Source organism: Vespula pensylvanica, chromosome 3 (assembly GCF_014466175.1).
Source record: "Vespula pensylvanica isolate Volc-1 chromosome 3, ASM1446617v1, whole genome shotgun sequence".
Classification (NCBI taxonomy): Eukaryota; Metazoa; Arthropoda; class Insecta; order Hymenoptera; family Vespidae; genus Vespula; species Vespula pensylvanica.
The window spans coordinates 4695705-4714710 of NC_057687.1; the positions used below are offsets into that span (position 1 = coordinate 4695705).

At 41.8% G+C, this 19006-nt stretch overlaps 1 protein-coding gene across 6 annotated transcripts in view; it reads right to left on the reverse strand.

The window, feature by feature from the left end:
* The window catches only part of LOC122627623 (nucleolysin TIAR), a 386513-nt gene that overhangs the window by 140706 nt on the left and 226801 nt on the right, over positions 1-19006 (reverse strand). The window contains exon 1 of one of the 6 annotated variants that reach the window (XM_043808896.1): positions 15104-16808. The exons of the other annotated variants lie outside the window; for them this stretch is intronic. Within the exon in view, the coding sequence (XP_043664831.1) occupies positions 15104-15260 (157 nt within the window). The 5' untranslated portion in view covers positions 15261-16808. Of the gene's footprint in view, positions 1-15103; positions 16809-19006 lie in introns of those variants that run through there. 6 annotated transcript variants of the gene reach the window in all.

The window sequence follows — 19006 nt, forward strand, 5'->3', positions numbered from 1 at the left end:
ATCAATGACAATGACGACGAGCTTGCGGAGAAAAGAGTTCACGGATCACGAGAATCGAGTCAGCGAAGGCGGTAAAAAGCATCGGTTACCGATCTCGAGGGGCCACGGAAATGGAATAGGTTTGAAGGGGTGTTGGAGCGAGAGGGAGAAAGAAAAGAAAAAAGAGAGAGAGAGAGAGAAGAGAGAGAAAGAGAGAGGGGAAAGGAGCGAAGCCGAGTTCGTATTAGGGGTAATGGGCATTATCTCCATCGATCCTGGCTCGCTATCCTACCACTTGACTCCCACTTCGCCTCCCATAGCTCCTCTTCACCTCCCAACAGGCCACCTCCGCCATCGTCGGTAGTAGAAACGGGTGGTTGGGTTCTCGTTCGAATCAGCCGTGGCAAAAACGCATGGGAATTCGTCCGTTCATGGGATATACCAAAGACATAGGATCGAAAGGATGTAGGATACAACTTTGAGTTAGTCGATGGGAAAGAATTCGAGTTTGGTCACGTAGATCGTGTAGCTTGTCAGTTATGTGCTTGAAATCCTTTCCCATGTAAGGTTCACGACGTCGAAAGAAAAATTCCTTTCCACTGAGACTTATTACGGACGATCATATATGTTCAAGGACGAGAAGGGAACTAAACAAGTTTTTCGTTCATCTCGTAAAATCGACCTCAAGTTGGATATTCTTCCGATACGCTCTAGACGATGATACTTGGCTCAAGACTTCATAAATTATTTCCTTTTCCATTCTATAATAATAAGGATTTTATTTTCTCGTAACTCTTTGGTAGAAAAGCTGTCCGTTGAGAGAACTTTACTTGTATTCGAGACGTTAATACGGATAAGACTGTCTTTATTTTACCGTAGCATCGAATAAATATCGATCTTCTAGAATCAATTTATGACCACCGATAATAATATATCGGTAAGGTTCGACCAATGATATTTGTTCGCTTTACTGTAAGGTGATGAATTAAAAGCAGAAATCTTCGAGAAATGGTCAACAGAAATAAGAAAGTCGATTGCACTCTTCGTTTCTTATTGTTGGTAAAAGCAATCTGTCGGGGTTACATTAGAAACTTTTCGTTCTAGTCCATTTTCGAAATCCATTTTCGGAATCCATTCTCTCAAAGAATTTTCAAATTTATACTTCAACATTCGAGATTTCTCTCTATCTAGACCAGTTTCTCCATCATCGCGGTAATTACGGACGATGTACGTTGAAGCCGCTTTCGAGAATCATCGATTTCAAATTCTCTCGAGACATGCTTGCTCGCAAGCGTGTATGTGAGAGAGTATATGTGTGTGTGTGTGTGAGAGAGAGAGAGAGAGAGAGAGAGAGAGAGAGAGAGAGAGAGAGAGAGAGAGAGGCTAAGCAAATCGCACGTTTCGATTACGTTTCCGGACTTTACTGTCGGATTCGTCGGATAATCGTAATTCCGATTCCGCTTCCACAGCTGATATCCCACGGTCTCCTCGATATCTAATCAGTATAAATTAGGACGGAGGAAAGTGTGGGCTCGTCTCTCTCTCTCTCTCTCTCTCTCTCTCTCTCTCTCTCTCTCTCTCTCTCTCATGCTAAAAGAAGCGAGACAAGGATGGAAGAGAAGTTGGAAGAGGAAATGGGAGATTCGACGAATCGAGGAAGCGGTTTAGAGACTTTTTTTTACGAGGGTTTTACCTCTCTGCCATCGCTAACAGCAGCATCACCTCCTTTAGCACTATCTTCGTATCACCTCCACTACTAAGAGTTGCGGTGTGTGGCTATTGCGATGCGTCAAAGTGGAAAGATCCTGCCTGACGGTGACTAATTGTCGTAAAGACGATTCGTGATACGTTTTATCTCTAAAATCCGATTGTCTTCGCTGACGGAGAAGTTCAGTCAGCCCTTCCCTTATAAGCTTACGTTCGCTGATGCACAAATTCGAGGCTGTAATTTTAGATTGCAAACGAGAAAGAGGAAAAAGAGAGAGGCACAAAGAAAGAGGGAGAAAGAAAAGATCGAAGTGTCATGAACTTTCCAATCTTTCAATTATCGATAATGAGGGAGGGTGATCAAGGGAAGTAAAGAAACGGTGGTGTTGAAAGAATCTGAGGTTATGTTCGAGCTACGAAATTCAATAGAAAAAGAGAGAAAAAGGAGAAGAAGAAGGAAAAAGGAAGGAGAACTAGTACTATAGCTGCTACTTTCGATCGAGATGTTATCGGATAGCTTTCTCGAGCGAAAACTTTGCGAGACGCGTATCATCAAGAAAAAATGTGTCACGTCTACGCAAGGAACGCGTTCCAATCCTAGTTTAACACTTTCAGGTCTCTTTCGTTCATATATTCTTTTGTTTATATAAGACGTCGCGTCGTGTTGATCTTTTTGTCGATGAATCATAACGTAGAGAAAGAAGTTCGGTCTTTATAAAGAAACGACGATAAGATAGGTAACAACGATGAAACTTATGATACTCGGTAGCCTTTGTCGATAAGTTATAACAATCTAAAACATCGTTGCTTGTAATAAATATCATTAAATATTTTTCAATGTATACGGTGAGGTGAAAAATTAAAAAGTACGATGTATCTTAGCTATCCATTTGTTTCACTTCACAGAAAACAAACGGAATGATCGTTAATTAAACTTCGTCTTAATAAGCTGATTATAACATTTCGACTTTTGAAATTGCGAGAACTTTTTATGCTAGTTTTGTTCTCTTCTACGTTTATGCCATAAACTTCGCACTCGGTTGAAATATGCTGGATATATACATGCCCATATATATCTATGCCAGAAAGCGCGAGGAGAGAAGCTAAATGAGTTCCTGATGATCCTTCACGGTCCAGCAGTGTGCACGATTCTTCTTCGATCGTGCCGAATACCGACTTATCCTTATCCTACGGCCTCGGTGTACTATTTCTACCGGGTCGTTTGATCGCTATCACTCGTTTCATAATAATATTTAAAGAGATAACCGATAGAAAAATAACGACGTATCGAAGACAATTGCAACTAAAGATTCTCGTATTATCTTGAACATTTTCCTTTCTTTTATTCCTGACTATCTTAAGAATTTTAATTATCAACCAGCGTTATTCAAAAGGATGGGAGAAAGAGAACAGGAAGAAGAGAAGGGATGAAGGGGGAGGAGGAAGAAGAACGATCGATCGGAGTTGAATAAAACCGTAGAAACACGTATAATTCGGGATAGACCAGAGGAGACCGTAAAAACACCTTTCAGACAAACGCGATCTCGAGACGAGCATTGCCTCTCTCTCTCTCTCTCTCTCTCTCTCTCTCTCTCTCTTTCTCTCCCTTTCTTTCTCTTTCTCGAATTAGTCGAATATTTTTCGTCAGCTTTTACAACATTTTAATTATTCGCAGCCGTCTCCATCCTTATACGTTTTCCATTTTTATTAATCGAATCTCTCTCTCTCTCTCTCTCCCTTTCTTTCGCGAGGAAGGAAAGGAGCTTAAAGCGGCAGTTAAGTAGCGCCGAGCGTGAAAGCCGGAAAGTATCTTATGGTCAAGTGCGTTTCTTTCTTCGTTTCTTTCTTTTACAATCGAATTTTCTTTATCTCGTTTCGATTGTCTTTCTGTTACATTGAAGAAAGTACGGAAGATAGAGAAATAGAGAAAGAAGAAGAGAAAAAAAGAGAAAAAGAGATTTATCATTGACAGTGTAGGAGGAAAAGGTAAGAAAGAAAAACAAATCAAAGCCGAAGTTGTCGTAAGACGAGAAAACGTGTTCGTTGTTCATTCTTTTCTTTCGTTTCGAACAACTTTTTCTATCACGCTCCGTTACATCCCCTTCTTTCATTTATTATCCTTTGTCCTTTGATAATAAAGTAGCCGATTACGAAAACGTTGAAAATCCTTCGATATTTTCTATTATTATCGTTAAGAATTATTTTACTCCGAGTGTTCGTGATAAAATTGTTTATACAGATGAAATATATAACTAATCGTAACTAATCGTTTATATACGTGAAATGTAACTAATTGTAACAGTCGGTTGGATTAGATACGTAGAGTAGAACGTGAAACTAGACGGACTACTCGACGGGAGTTGGTAAGTGAGCGAATGGTGACTGAGTGCATTTCACAGTGAGAGCCATCTTTTACGCGGCATAAGGGCACCCCGTGGTTCTCCGGAAACCAGAAGATAGCTGGATAGGTAATGCGATGCGCCAGCAGCATCCCTCTCATTCTTTCTCTTTCGTTCTCTCACCCTCTCATGGTTCCTTTTTCAGCAGCCTCCTTACTTTCTTCGGCAGGCTGGCATCTCGCGATAAGTAGATCTCTATCGAGATTATCTCGAGCAGCCGGTTACGTTATTACCGCGTTTGAGACGCGAGAGCCAATGATGTTATCGAATTCTTTGCCTATCGAATTTCTTCTCCAGGAATTCTCGATTCCTTTTCGACGTTTCTTTTCTCTTTCTATTCTTCCCTTTTCTTTTCTTTCTTTTTCTCCTTTCTTTTTTGTTCATATCTTTTCGAATTTTTCATCTTCCCGATCGTGCTCAACTCGAAACGGTTTCGCTACGGAGGGTGGAAGAGACAAAAGCGAGAGAAAGAAAAATTCTCTTGGATAAAATCGCTCAGGGAAAGGAAGAAAAAAAAAGAAGAGAAAAAAAAGGAAGTAAAGGAGAGCAAATTCTCACGGAGGGTGAGATCAGAGAGAGAGATATAGCGGGAAAGGGGTGAGAAACGTTGTTGGATTTTCTCGCTCGTGACGCGGCATTAAGATAGCGGTTTTTCTTCCTCGGAAAGTAGTAAATACGCAAATAAACTTTCCTCGTTAACCTATCAGGATTTCGATAGTCCCGATCTGCGGCGCCCGTTTTTTGGTAAAACGTTAACTTCCTTCTCAGAGGTGGTTTCTCGAGAGGATACGAGTAAACGACGATCGATATCGAATTCTTCAAAGCAAAACGACGACTACTCGAAATACTTTTTTGCATTTAGGAAATATACCGGATCCCTTTCGAGTGCTACGAAGCGTGACAATAATGAATTCGAAAGGTCGTCACGTGCGGTTCGCCTAATGGCCGCAAATTTTGTGAACGCGCCTAAAAAGAACTTTGAAAGAGGAACGCCATTCCCGACCCTTTCAGACAACCCTCCTTTCCCTTCTTCTCCTCTACCTCCTCTTCCTTCTTTCGAGTGACACGCGGCAGCCTAATTAAAGTAAAATTCTCGCTAACGCTCGGAGAAGGATCACGGTCGTTAGCTGTCCGTAACTGTGTTTCCATTTAGTTTAGTAGTACTTTAGAAAGTAGAAGTAACTGAATGGCGTTAGGTAAAAATCGATTGACCTATATTTAGCTTGAGTGCGGGTGAAATAAAATATCTTGCTAATTACGCGGCTCAGGACGCGCGTTAATTACACGGTTACGGTGTTTTAATAAAAAGAGATCGTGAGAGAGAAAGAGAGATAGATAGATAGAGAGAGAGAGAGAGAGAGAGAGAGAGAGAGAGAGAGAGAGAGAAAGAGAGAGAAAGAGAGAGATGATCAAGCTGTCCTACCTAACTCTTTACCGACTTCGAACCAACTGAAACTTAAATTGTACGAAGTTAAGATTCAATTCAAAAGCTTTTCATCGAATTTCGTTGAATGCCGAAGGCGAATACATGGTAGATAGGTAGAGATACCGACGATGAGAAATCGGTCGAAGGCATAAATCAAAACCATGGCATCGTTATTATTAGCGCGTATCGCGCTTGATCACTCGCCGGCAGTCGATTTCGACGTGCACGTCGAACGAAACGATTTACGATAGGTCGTGCATCTTGAGAGAGAAAGAGCAAGAGAGATGAGGTAACTCGAGCCGCCGAGAGAGAACACGACTTCCGCATCCGGCTTTACAGTTGCAGCTTTATAGGTTTCAAGGGAAGGATGGAGAGACAGAGACAGAGACAGAGAGAGAAAGAGAGAGAGAGAGAGAGAGAGACACCCCTGGATATCTCCTGGACATCTCGACCGAAAGGCCGGCCAAACGGCGAACACACGAACGAGCACTATACCGTTCTGACGCCCGCTGCTCGGCAAAGTACCCAACCATTAACCGAAAGAACGTAAGAAGTAACTTACCAGTCATAGCTTCTACTCTAATATCCTACAAGAGAAAGAGAAAGAGAAAGAAAAGGAGAGAGAGAGAGAGAGAAAGTGAGATGCACGTACCAGTAAGGTACTTCCTCCTACGTGTTTGTCCTCGCATGGAAACTAAATATAGAACTGACCGGGAAACGAGAAAGATGTTTTCCAGCGAGAGCGAACTATACGCGCTTTCACCTTGAAGACACTTCGACCTACCGCATGTTATTGATTTTTAAATAAGGCTTTCGAAGTATGTTTATACCTACGTATATGTATGTGTATACTCAATATTCTTGAATAATGTATCCTATAATTTCCTTACGGACGATTTGAAAAGAATACAATTTAAATACTATCAAGATTTTCAATTAACAATGTAATATACGGAAGATCTTATCGGTTTTTCTAAAAACATTGCAGTAAACTCCTGCATTGGAAAATATCTTCTTGGGCAATTTGGAAGGATCCTTATCGCTCGCACCCATCTATCTATCTCTATCTATCTCTTTCTTTATCGAACGATCTTCTCGCCCAAATTTCTTTCGTACGTGAAGAAATGCCGAGGTCGGTCGTGCCGATCGAATAGAAGACTTTTTTTCTTCCGGCACTCACTAGGAAAGAGAGTAAAGAAAATGGCGGTACGGAGAGGAAGCGGCGACGACGAGTACGCGGAGTTAGGGTGGGATGGGAGGGTTAAAGAGAGAGAGAGAGAGAGAGAGAGAGAGAGAGAGAGAGAGAGAGCAGGGGGCGTCTGACTTCTTTTCATGCCAAATTTTAGATTTATCCCTTCGTGAAAGGGGGTCAGATTTTGCTCTGTCGGAGTCAAGGCAGACGGCCAAGTCGCACGGCTAACCCATGCGGTTCTCCACGTGTAATCCACGAGACGTCGTCGCTCTGTAGGACGCGGAAGAAGCTAGAGATAGGAATCCTAGAAAGAAGAAGAGAGGGAGAAGAAGAGGAGGAGGAGGAGGAGAAGGAGGTAGAGGGGAAAGGAGATTTCGATTCGTCCCTCGCGCCTGCTCTCTCTCTCTCTCTTGTTCTCTCTTTCTCTCTCTCTCTCTCTCTCTCTCTCTCTCTCTCTCTTTCTCTCTTTCGCTTCCTCCACTGTGTCCTTTTCTCCGATATATCCTTGCGACGACGACGTCGTCGTCGTCGTCGTCGTCGTCGTCGTCGTCGACGTCGTTTCCCCTTGGGAGCCGTAGTCGTAGGTATCCTCAAATATTTCGAACTCTTTGTTCGCGACAATGTCCCCTTTCTTTCTTTTCCTTCCTTCCTTCCTTCCTTCCTCTATCTCGTTTTTCTTTTCCTCCTCCTTATCTCTCTCTCTCTCTCTCTCTCTCTCTTTTTCTTTCTCTTTCTCTTTCTCTATATAACGAGAAAAGAGAAGTAGACCAGAGAAGTAGAGTGGAAACGTATGTAACTGCTTGATATTTCTGCGCTCGCATTTTACGATGAGTCTCATGGAAAAATGAAGTCTAAGTATCGACCGAGGACTCCTTTTCAGCTAAAACAATATCGTTTCATTCTGAGATCTCTACTTTCTCTTTTCTCTTCTTTTTCTTTTTATCTTTTCTTTTCTTTTCTCTCCCTCTCTCTCCCTCGACAGGGCCACTCTTTTCACTAGATACCTTCCTGCTTCGAAACACCAAACTGGTCTACGACCGATAGCCGTTTCTTCGGGTCCTTTGGGTCCCGACCCCTTACTATACATCCTCTTTCTCTCTCAGTCTCACTCTCCCTCTCTTTTTCTCGTGCCCTCTTCTTCCTTCCTCTTTCACAGTTAGCTATCCCGTACGACTATGTGGCAAGCGACGAGTCGAGTTGCCTGTGCTGTCGGCGCCATACTACCCACCTTCGTCTCCATCAAGTTTAACTTGGCGCAGCGAATTTCCAAGTACCGTTTTACGAGCTTTCGTTGCCACTGGGAATAGAGGGATCGGTCGTTACGCCTCTCGGTAAATGTTGTTCTCAAAGTGACTACCTTCCCCCTCTAGTTTCTCCATCCACTCCTATCCGTAACCCTTTTACTTCGATTCGAGTCGGGTCCACTTCGTTTTCGCGATCCTCTTCTATTACCTACAGAGCCTTCTGTATGGCTCTTCGAACGATGAGAAATAATTAATTTGTCGATCTTTTTCCAATTCATATGTAAAACTAATAATACGATATTGATTCTACGTCAATTTATCATACATTAAGAGTAATGGATTCCTATGTCCATGAGAAATAGAAAAAGAGGACGGAAGTTCGTTACATGGACCTACATAGTTTATCAGAATTTCTTGGGACAAGACTAAGATAGGTCAGTTCTATCTTTCGTAAAAGACTAAGGACGAACGATTGGATCTTTCTAAGTCGATATCTTCCGAATGAAATATTCGAGAGATTCGAACTAGAGATGCGTCACGTTCATATATATTACAAATCGAGCTATAAATTTTAGTGCTACCTCATAGCGGTTTCAATCCGTTCTTCGAGATAAAACATTTCCGATGATACTTTTTGATGACTTTTAATCTTACGTCGAGCTTAGTTATGGCGTGGTCTTTAGAGGTTACTAAAGAAGAAAAAGAAAGAATAAGAAGGAAGAAGTAATTTTTTAACTGAAAGATCATGAAAGGTATTAGTATACGTTAAAGCTGAAAAATGAATTAAAACAAGGGATTAAGGAATATTTATTGGTTGAAGATTTTTTAATCCGAAAATATTTTTCTTCCTGGCTATATAAAAATTTCGCTTCCTTATTCGTTATTCGTATAAAACTACAAGCAATACAATAATAATAATAATAATAATAATAATAATAATAATAATAATAATAATAATAATATAAATAGAGATAATAATAAGCGATAAACTCTAACAATTTTGTCGTAATTAAAGGAAAAACAAATATATTTATCATATTAATGAGTTTAACTTCATTCAAGGATGGAATGTCAATTTTCCGAATCCGTTTGAACGAGTATAAATGCGATAATTACGTTATGTTAACATTAGAAATTAATCGTTAACTGGAAGGAGGTAAGCGCAATCTTTAGTTAAGTAGTAATAAGATTGTCCTTGTCTCGTGCGAATTAACGGTCTATAGTCTGGGCCGTGGCGTTTCTCTTCGGTGGCGCACGGCATTCAAAAGGTATTAAAAGAGATAATGAGATCGTAATTATTATTATCTTCAATCTCTGAAAGCAGCTTTCATTTTCAGGCGTTAAAATGTGTCGGACATGAATATTCGATAAACGAGATTAAGGACTATTTTTGCCTTCTTTTCTTTTCTTTCGTTCTTTCCTAGTCTCTCTCTCTCTCTCTCTCTCTCTCTCTCTCTCTCTCTCTCTCTCCTCCTCACTTTCGTTCACCAAGCCTGTACTCGCAGAGTTACGAGCTGTACTAATTAAGATAACGGAATTAAGAAGAACGTAGGAGAGTGGGGTAGAATGAGAGAGAGAAAGAGAGAGAGAGAGAGAGAGGGGCACGATTTCTCCGGCTCAACGAACTCGCGAATTAATTCGAGTTCGAAGTTGTTTGTTCGGCGAATAAGTGGTCAGAGAAATGGTGTAACGAGCGAGACGAGTTATCGAAGTGAAAGCCGGAGAAGAAGACGAGGAGGTGAAAGACAAAATAAAAGACGTTGAAGAAGCTGAAGAAACTGAAGACGACGAAGTATAAGAAGAAAAGGAAGAAAAAGAAGAAGATGAAAAAGAAGAAGAAAAAGAAAAAGAAGAAAAAGAAGAAGAAGAAGAAGAAGAAGAAGAAGAAGAAGAAGTAGTAGTAGTAGTAGCTCGGTCAGTTTTGCGAGCGTACGTATAGGAGAATCGATGACGTACCTTTACTAGTTCTTACGAGGAAACGGGGACGTAGACGAAGGGAAGTTGTAAGGAGAACGAGCGAACAAAAAACGTAGGATATAGCATCCTTGCCTTGCGTCCCGAAGACGTCCGGCGATCGAATTTACTGCTTGGTTGGCCAATGGCCACCGTCGAACCAACGGCTCGGCAACGTGCTACATACCACCCACGACTTATCTCCCCTGCTTACGTACTTCGTCAAGTTTCCTATACCTATAGATTGTCTTATATCAATAATATTTTCCTTCGATTTCATACTATTTTCCGTTTTTCTTTCTTTCCTTCTTTTTTCCTTCCTTCCTTTCTTTCTTTCTTTCTTTCTTTCTTTCTCTCTTTCTTTCTTTATTCTTCCATCTTTTTCACCATTATTCGATGTTATTATCGTGGATACAACGTTATGTTCTATAGCTTTAAAAAGTTAAACGCAAGTTCAAGCGATAAAATACACACAGGACGATCGATACATCGATCGTATTGTTGAAACATTTAAATTATTATTATTCCGACTTAGAATCGCAATTCCTCGCTCAATTTCGTTTCATTGAGCTTACGGATTTCGAGGTCGACGAGACAATGAAATAAACGGTAGCGGTGAAATCCGTGGAAAACGGTGGAAAGTTGCGAATGGTTGAATGAAGTGGCCTCGAATCTTCGTTGGCAGAAGGTCTTTAGAGAGAATGGAGATTTGGAAAGAGCGAGGGATGAAGAGGAGGTGAAGGTAGAGGTTTGCGGAAGGATGGGTGAATATAGAAAGAGGGTTAGTAACCAACCCTGCGAGGTACCTACGTGGCATTGAGCGGCCTGGCGATGGTCGTGGCGCGGCCTGGCGCGCCAACTAAAATTGAATCTGTGGACTAAACTTCGGTAACCTCGTCATGAAACCGAAGCTAAAGCTATCCATCGCTTGCGCCTTCCTCGTTTTCTCCTTTCTCCTTCCTTTTTCTACTTCTACTTCTTTTCATCCTTACTCTCTTTTCATTTTATCATAATCGGGGAAAATATGTTTCCATTTGTGCTTCTCCTTTCGATTTGCTAGGAAATGAGAGATAAATGATTTCGAGTATTATTCTTATAGAAAAACAAAAACGAAAAAAAGAGGTATCTATATACTTCTCGTCCATCAAATGAAATATTGTACACGTATCTCGCATTTCAAAGGAACGGTGTTAACATGTGACGATAATGTTTTACAATGACGAGAGAGGAGATAAAATCGAATAGGTGGGCACACTCGGTTCGTAAATTCGAATTTGATCTATCAAAAAAGGAGAATCCGATAAAAGCTCGAAATATTATTCCCCTTCGATGTTCCGTAGAGCCCTTCTTTAATGTGTCGCTATTCCATGCTCTTGTTTAATGCGTTTCTGCTTGTATTCGATATTAACGGAGAAAAAGGAGACAACGGCATTAAGGAGTAACAACGAAAAATGTTAACGCCGGAGGGCCGATCTCCCTCACCTCTCCTCTTTCTCCCCTCATCCTCCTCTACTCGATCCTCCTCCCGTAAGTTTGCATACGCTGACGCTGGTAGACGACGTTAAAAAGGCTAGAGTTCCCTCTCTCGATTCAATTTGCGGATTACGATGTTCTCGAATTGCGTTTAAACGAATTTCGCCCGCTAATGGCGGCCTCCTCGCTATTACAGTATATCGAGCAGACAAACAACTTTACGAGCACTTACCCTTTAGCTGCGTCGGATCTATATACTTGGGGGATCCATGGATGAGAAGGAGAGAATGTGGCAACGGGGGGGTTTGCATTCTCTTCGAGAGGGTTCGGAAAAATCAATTGGACTCCTGTATGGGTGAGTGTGTGTACGAGAGAGTGAGAGGGAGAGAGGGTGGAAAAGAGAAAGAGAAAGAAAGAGAGCGAGAGAACCTGTTACAAGTTCGAAAAAGAAAAAGTTGAGAATCTTAAGATTGCTACCTCTCACATTCAATTCGTTACACTCGTTTAACTTTGTCCATTCGAGTTATGCAGAAGAAACTTTCCTTCCATTCCGTCGAAAGATCAAAGATTCGATGGAACGTGTTGATACTTTGAGATTTCTAAAATCCTTTTTCCAGTTTATCTAAGAATTCGTGATTCACTCGAAAGCCTAATAATAATTTATACAAAAAAAAATCTCCTCTCTCTTTCCACATAGTCATTATTTGCGTTTCTTTTTTCTTTAGACTTTGGAATTCGTTGACCCAGATTATTCAAGCATCCTAGGCCAATGGCATTCTATCCGAAAATTGACTTTTTACTCTGGACCACTCGTCCCTTTCTATTCGTCGATGGGACAATTTTCTTGCGCACCACTACGAAACACTCGAGACGCGATATCCCAACCGGGTAGGACACTCCTCTTAATTCGGAGATAACGTTTCCTCGAGAAAACGCCATTTATCTCTCTCTCTCCCTCTCTTTCTCTGTCTTTTTCTACATACCCTCTTTTTCTCGAAACAATGCTGGGAAAGCTCCGAGACTGAGACCAAAACGACAACGACAACGACAACGACAACGACAACGATGGATGAACGACGAAGATACTGTCTCTGCCTATGTATACTTTTGCCAGACGATTAAGAAAAGAAAAATAAGGAATAAGCCAGAGAGGAAAGAGATCCTTCGATTCCGTAAGACGTGCGAGCGCTTTTATCCGTAAGCAATTAGTCGAATTGATCCCCGGGTAGATAGTAGTAATCGTGAGGGTGGATGGTGGTGGTAAGGAGTGCTACGTGGAGGGAGAGAGTTAGGGCAAATGCCGTGACGGCCGGCGGTGGTCTTCGATAAATTCCATGCATCCACTCTCGCCCACGTAGGCTAACGTGCATACCACGCAGGTAGTATACGTGGCAAAGTGGCACGGTGCCGGGACTTGCGCCCTTGTTACGCTCCCACGACACGTAGAGCCCGCGATGTAACGGTAACTATAGTTAGTACGTGCTAAGTGTGCGCGGCTAGGGATTGCCCTATTGGCAGTGGCTCTCTCTTTCCCTTTCTCTCTATCTGTCTATCTATCTATCCATCTATCTATTTCTATCTCTCTTACTTAGTCGTTCTCTATATTCGTATTCTCTGTATTTGTTCTCCGTCTTATGGATCGCACATATGTACGCGGATAAAAGCGATATTCTAGCATGGTCTTAGTCAGAGAGTTGCAATAATGGCATTGCCTTATGCATCTATACTAACATCTGTTCTATCCTCCTATCTCACTCAGTTTCTGACTTTTCTTTACGGGATACTAGACATTGCTAAGCTTCTCTTAATATGGAAGGCTTATCATTGGATACATGTACTTATGATCGAAAGCTCGATAGAATCCACTTATCTCAGTGACAACACGATATACGATTCGTTGTATACGACAATTTCTATTCTTGTCTCTCTCTCTTTTTCTTTCTGTCTCTTTTGGCTTAAGTTTTCTATCATGGTTCGATTCGAAGAAAAACCAGATAGATAGACAAAGAGAGAGAGAGAGAGAGAGAGAGAGAGAGAGAGAGAGAGAGAGAGAGAGAGAAAAGATAGGAAAGGCTTTCTTTTGGTGGTGCGAGAAAGCAGCGACGAGAGTGGCGCTTAGCGCGACTAAAAATCACCCTGGATCTCTGCCAACCTTGTTTCTACCATTAACGATGTCTTTTCCTCGTGTCTATGATTATAACTTTCTTTTTTTCCTCCAGCTTCTTCCATTGCTGAGGCACCGCCTTTCCGTTTCTTCTTCTTTTATTCTTCTTCTCTCCTCTTTCTTTTCTTTTCTTCTTGATCCACGTCCTTGTTCTTTCCTCTTCGAGTTCTCGAGATCGACGCCAAGGTCTACTTCTACGTGCGAGAAGATGTAGTCGAGATGGTAGAATTCTCGTTTTTTTTTTGTCTTTTTCCTTTTTTCTCTTATTCCCCTTTCCTATCTCACTCACGTTTTTCGAGGGTAGATGGAGAATAGAAGGCGATCTTTTCGACGAGACTTTTTAATTCGTAATTTAGCACGAAGCAAGAAGTGCCATTACGCGCTAATCGACGATGAGAGGAGCGTGCACGCGGAATAATTAATTTCTTCGGGTACGACGTCAATATTTCCGTATGAATCTTAGAAAGAGAAGGTGGAAGACAGAGAAAGAGAGAGAGAGAAAGAGGAGACGGGGTCCATTCGAATTTCTATGCGGGTCACATACAGATCAGCCGGCCTTGCTACGTTTCTACATCCTCACTATCCTCTCTTTCTCTCTCTCTCTGTCTCTCTCTCTCTCCATTCTTTTTTCCTCTCTTCGTTCCAGTCTCTCGCACCCTACAAGAAGTTAGCACTTCTTTTATGGTCGCTGAAATTGGAACACAGAATTGCGGTAGTTTCGCGGGTAAAAGTATCGGAATAGTATGTATGAAATAAAAAGGAATAAAAATCGCTAAAGTCGACGATTTTCGGTGCGACACTCGCGAAGGAAAAAGAGATCGAACGTATTCGGAGAGATGAGGACATTTACGAGAGGTGGAATTTATCCTCGAATAAAACCATCCTCCTCCTCATCCTCTTCGTATCGTCGTTGTAGTCGTCTCTTTCTCTCTCCCTTTCTCCCTCCTTCTCCGCTTTCCTCTTTTCCTCTCGACGTCAGACCTCCGCAATTGTTCCGAGCTCGATGTAAACTTCGATCGTATCGTTTCCCGGATAAAGGATCGTATCGTGTAGCTTTTAACGACTTTATCAATTATTTCCTTTTACGAACGATCGTCCCGCGTTCGCTCGCGCGTGCGCGGAAGCATTAAATCTCATTAACGTGATCTGCCGTTGAGAGGAGAGCTCGCGTTGACAAAGAGAAGAGCTCCCTGAGCTTTGAAATAACGACGAGAACGATGCTTCAAGTAAAATCGTTTACGTACTAATCGGTTAGAATAATGTTCGAAAGAACGTATCTATGTATTTACGTATAATACATAAACGGATACGGTCGAACTATCGATAAAATAATTTCGAGAGAAAGAGAGAGATAGAGAGATAGTTATTCTATGAGCACGTTCATCCTCTGAGGATAAAATTCAAAATATCGTACGAAGAGAGAGGGAGAGAGAGAGAGAGAGAGAGAGAGAGAGAGAAAATTCGATAAATTTCGTAAAAAACATGAGACGAATTATACAAGAAAGATAGAAAAAAAGTCATTCGGTAAAGCACAACGAAGGAAAAGAGAAATAAAAGAATGGGCACCTGATTTGTTGGCCGCTGTGGTCGTGTGAGCGAGAGTGGCTGCGGCTGTCAACTTAGGCGGTTCTATCTTCTGCGGCACGCTATGCGCCGGTATCGGTCCTGGATTCGTCATGGTCGTCATCGTGGTGGGCATCATCAAGGTCGACATGGTGAGCATCTTCGTGATCGGTGCGTCGCGCCTCTCTCGTCGCAACGATCCTTGACGATCGAGCGTCACGTGACACCGACACAGAGATGCTTTTTCGATCTTGAGAGATCGGAAAACGAAGAAATGGATCTTCTTTTCTTTTAAGAGTTATTTCTTATTTTTTAAATCTTTCTTTCGTTTATGTATATATTATATTTTTTCTTTTCACGATGAAGAGACTTCTCAATCTCTTTCTCCTCGATCTTTCTTTTAATATTTCGATCAAACTAATCTCGCTGTCTTACAATGAACACTATAACACCTTTTCCGAGGATCTTTCTCGCTTTGTTCCCCGTTTTCGAGCTTAACGACACGTTGTTTTACAGCGTTACGTCGTACGCGATAAACGACCTTTCACCACTGCATATTATCCCCCCTTATCCGCGTCACCGTTCGTTTTATCGCGACTCGAAGCGAATCGCGATGATCGAGCCACTTCCTCGGGACATTACTTTGCTCGTCTTCGTAGCACCGCCGTTCTCCTCGATTCCACCAGCTTTTGACATTTGCGTTTGGTAACGACGCCGCACCGGCTGTCCTCGCGATTTCTTCCTTTCTTCGAGATGTCGTCTCTTTCGAGATGTCTCCGTCTCGAATCGCTCGAATAAACACGAAGAGAAATGTCACGCATCAAAGTTTATTTCTCTCTATCTTTCTCTTTTTCTCTTTCTCTCTACCCCTCTCTCTCTCTCTCTCTCTCTCGTTCTCTTTCTTTCTTCGATCGCTCGCACGTGATCCAGAATTCAAGATAGTAACATAGCAAATAGCATTTCTTCAGAAACGAGAACACTTCCTCTTCTTTCTTCTTCTACCTTCTTCTATTTTTTTTTTGTTCACGTCACTCTTCTCAGTCGCGAGACGTCAAGGTTTACGTTAGCGCACGCGGTTTCTACGCGCCTCGAAGGCGCGCGCGTGTCACCAAAAATTATTCTCACGATGTATCCAACACTCTTCTTTTTTCCTTTATCCTTTTTCTTCTTCTTCCTCTATCTTCTTCCCTATTTCGTTCTTTCTTCGTTTGCTCCTTTCTTTCTCGTAATATAGCGGCACTCGAGAAAGTAAAACAAACACCAGTAAGAAAAATTGACGCTGTTTGAAAAGAGAGAACGACCGGTCCGTTTGTTTAAATTTCGTTTTTTTTTCGACTGAAGTAAAGAGATAAAGAAAAATGTAAAAAAAAAAAGCGTTGACGAAGGCGAAGACCAAGATAAAGAGACGGATAAACGACGAACGAAGAAGGCTGTATTCGCGCGAAGGAGAATGACGATAATTCCCGAGACGAGGAGAAGGAAAACGACGGTGACGAACTACGTGGAGGACGACAGAGAGAGCGAGGACGAGGAGGACAACGGCGGCGGCGTTCTCAACGCTCTCCACGCTGCGCGTTACGTCACGTCCGGCCGAGCGTAGAGTCGGAACTCGTCTGGCGGGGAGAGCGCGAAGGGACGCCTGCCTTTGCCTGCTTGCCAGCCTGCCAGCCCTGGACGCCCGCCGTCGCGACGCCCAGAGGCGCCGGCGTTCCCGAGCGTCCGCGGAATCGCACGAGCTAAGACGCGAACCGCCAGTCGCTCGCCCACCGTCGTCGCGGCACCTACGCTCCCTCTCTCTCTCTCTCTCTCTCTCTCTCTCTCTCTCTTCTTTTCACGTACACACACACACATATATACTTTATAGATTATTATACATTATTGTCTTTACTTTATTGTTTATCTTGTTTTACACATTTATAATCGTTATATTTTTATTTTATTACAGTATTAAATTTATCTTGATATCTCTCTCTCTCTCTCTCTCTCTCTCTCTCTCTCTCTTTTATTTTTTTCTGCCTGATGTAATTGTTACTGAAAAACTAGTGGTAACGATTTCCAATAAAAGTATTTTCACTATTCCGTCTCACGAAATCTCTTTTGACTGTTTTTTTTTCTCTACCCTTCCGCAAAAAAATCGCATCTCCTTTCAGCGAACCTTTTTTAAACATCGATTACGCTTCGACGATCCTTACTATCGAGCAGAGGGTGGGGAGGGTCTGTGGCCGACCGCCCACATCGCCTACGATTACTTCTATTCGAACACGTGTCGTATGAAAAATGGAAGCAATATCCGAACGATACAACGCGCCACGCGCGGTAGGTTACGAGCTTTTCAAGCTAGCCTTACACTATTTAGGCCCTCCGCGTCTTCACGAGGTCCTCCCACCACCGCACTTTTTTTCTTCTCTGTCTCTCAAAAAGCCTATCTTTTCCTCTATCTTAGTTACGTACGAAATGATATTCGATATTTTTATTTAATAATTTTTTGGATTCTTGTTCGTCGTGACTCAGAATACATGAAAAAATGTTTAATAGCTTTAACTCGCGCTACGATGAACGTTTAAGAAAAAGACACTAGGCTAACATTGTACGAATCCGAGCATTAAGCCTCGTTAAAGGGGTTTGCTGAGTAGGTCGATTATTTACGGGTGTGCATACTTTGACGCGGCGAATGACAAAGAGCCTCTTATTTTATGCCCGTTGCACGGTTAATAAGGGGTCATTTATCTTTTATTTTTATAACCTCACGGATTTATTTCCACGACTGGACTGACTTGTATGGCCCGGCAACACGATTGTTTGACTTTTGCCGAGTTTATATAAAATAAAAGTGCGGTCATTATTATAATAGCCCCTTGTTAAGCAGAGAATACTCCTTGATTTAACGTTATATAAAATTTTTTTCTAAAAGAGAGAGAGAGAGAAGAAAAAAATGAAAGAAGAAAGGAAAAAGATAATATATATCCGAGCTATATAAAAATGACCAATCGCATTTTCACCTCCATTATCACATCTTGACTATAATTCATAATTTTGATAATGTTATTACAGCGATGTTAGCGACGTATTACCGTTGGAACGCATGCATCAACTCTAAAGCAGTTCGCGGTCTTACTTTGTACATCGATCGTGTGTCAGACTATAGCTGGCTCGAAGAATGACACATTTTATTTTTATAAAGCTAGAGAATGAAGGCAAGCAGAGAAAAAGAAAAAGAGAGATAAAACGAATGCAACATAAAAAAATAAAAAAAGCCTGACGACGTTAATAATAAAACAGTGGTTACGTTTATAACGGACGCGGTTTTTCTAGTGGTGATCTATTAGGGTGGCTAAAAGCTTTGGAAAAAAATTCTATCTCTCCGTGGAGAACAATGACGGAGTAGAGGAAGTGTTCTTTTTCTTCTCTCTACAAGAGAAATAGGATATGCCTGTCGAATCCAATGTTGTAGTAGAGAAAGGAGCGGGAGATCGTACTCTTGTCGAATACCGATCGCCTCTTATGTCGGGAATAGTTTTTCACCGAAGAAAGTGTATCGATTTTTACAGCTAGCTCGTTCTGTTCTATATCGTACGATTGCTTTTGTTACACATTCGAAGTCGTGCTTTAATCAACACGATACTCGTGGAATTTAATTATATTATCGTGGGTTACCGTCCCAAATGTTGTCGTCCGTTGAAACACAAGTATACCACGCGGTTTGCCGACCACATTCCTGTAAAATGTTATACGTAGGACCGAGAGAAAGAGAATGAGGGAGACAGAGAGAGAGAGAGAGAGAGAGAGAGAGAGAGAGAGAGAAAGAGAGAGAGCAGTACATAGACAGAGGGAGTGAGATAAGCTCAGTGACTCTAAATTGATAGAAATTAAATGTTGAAGTGGAAGCGTACCTGGGAATTAATCGCA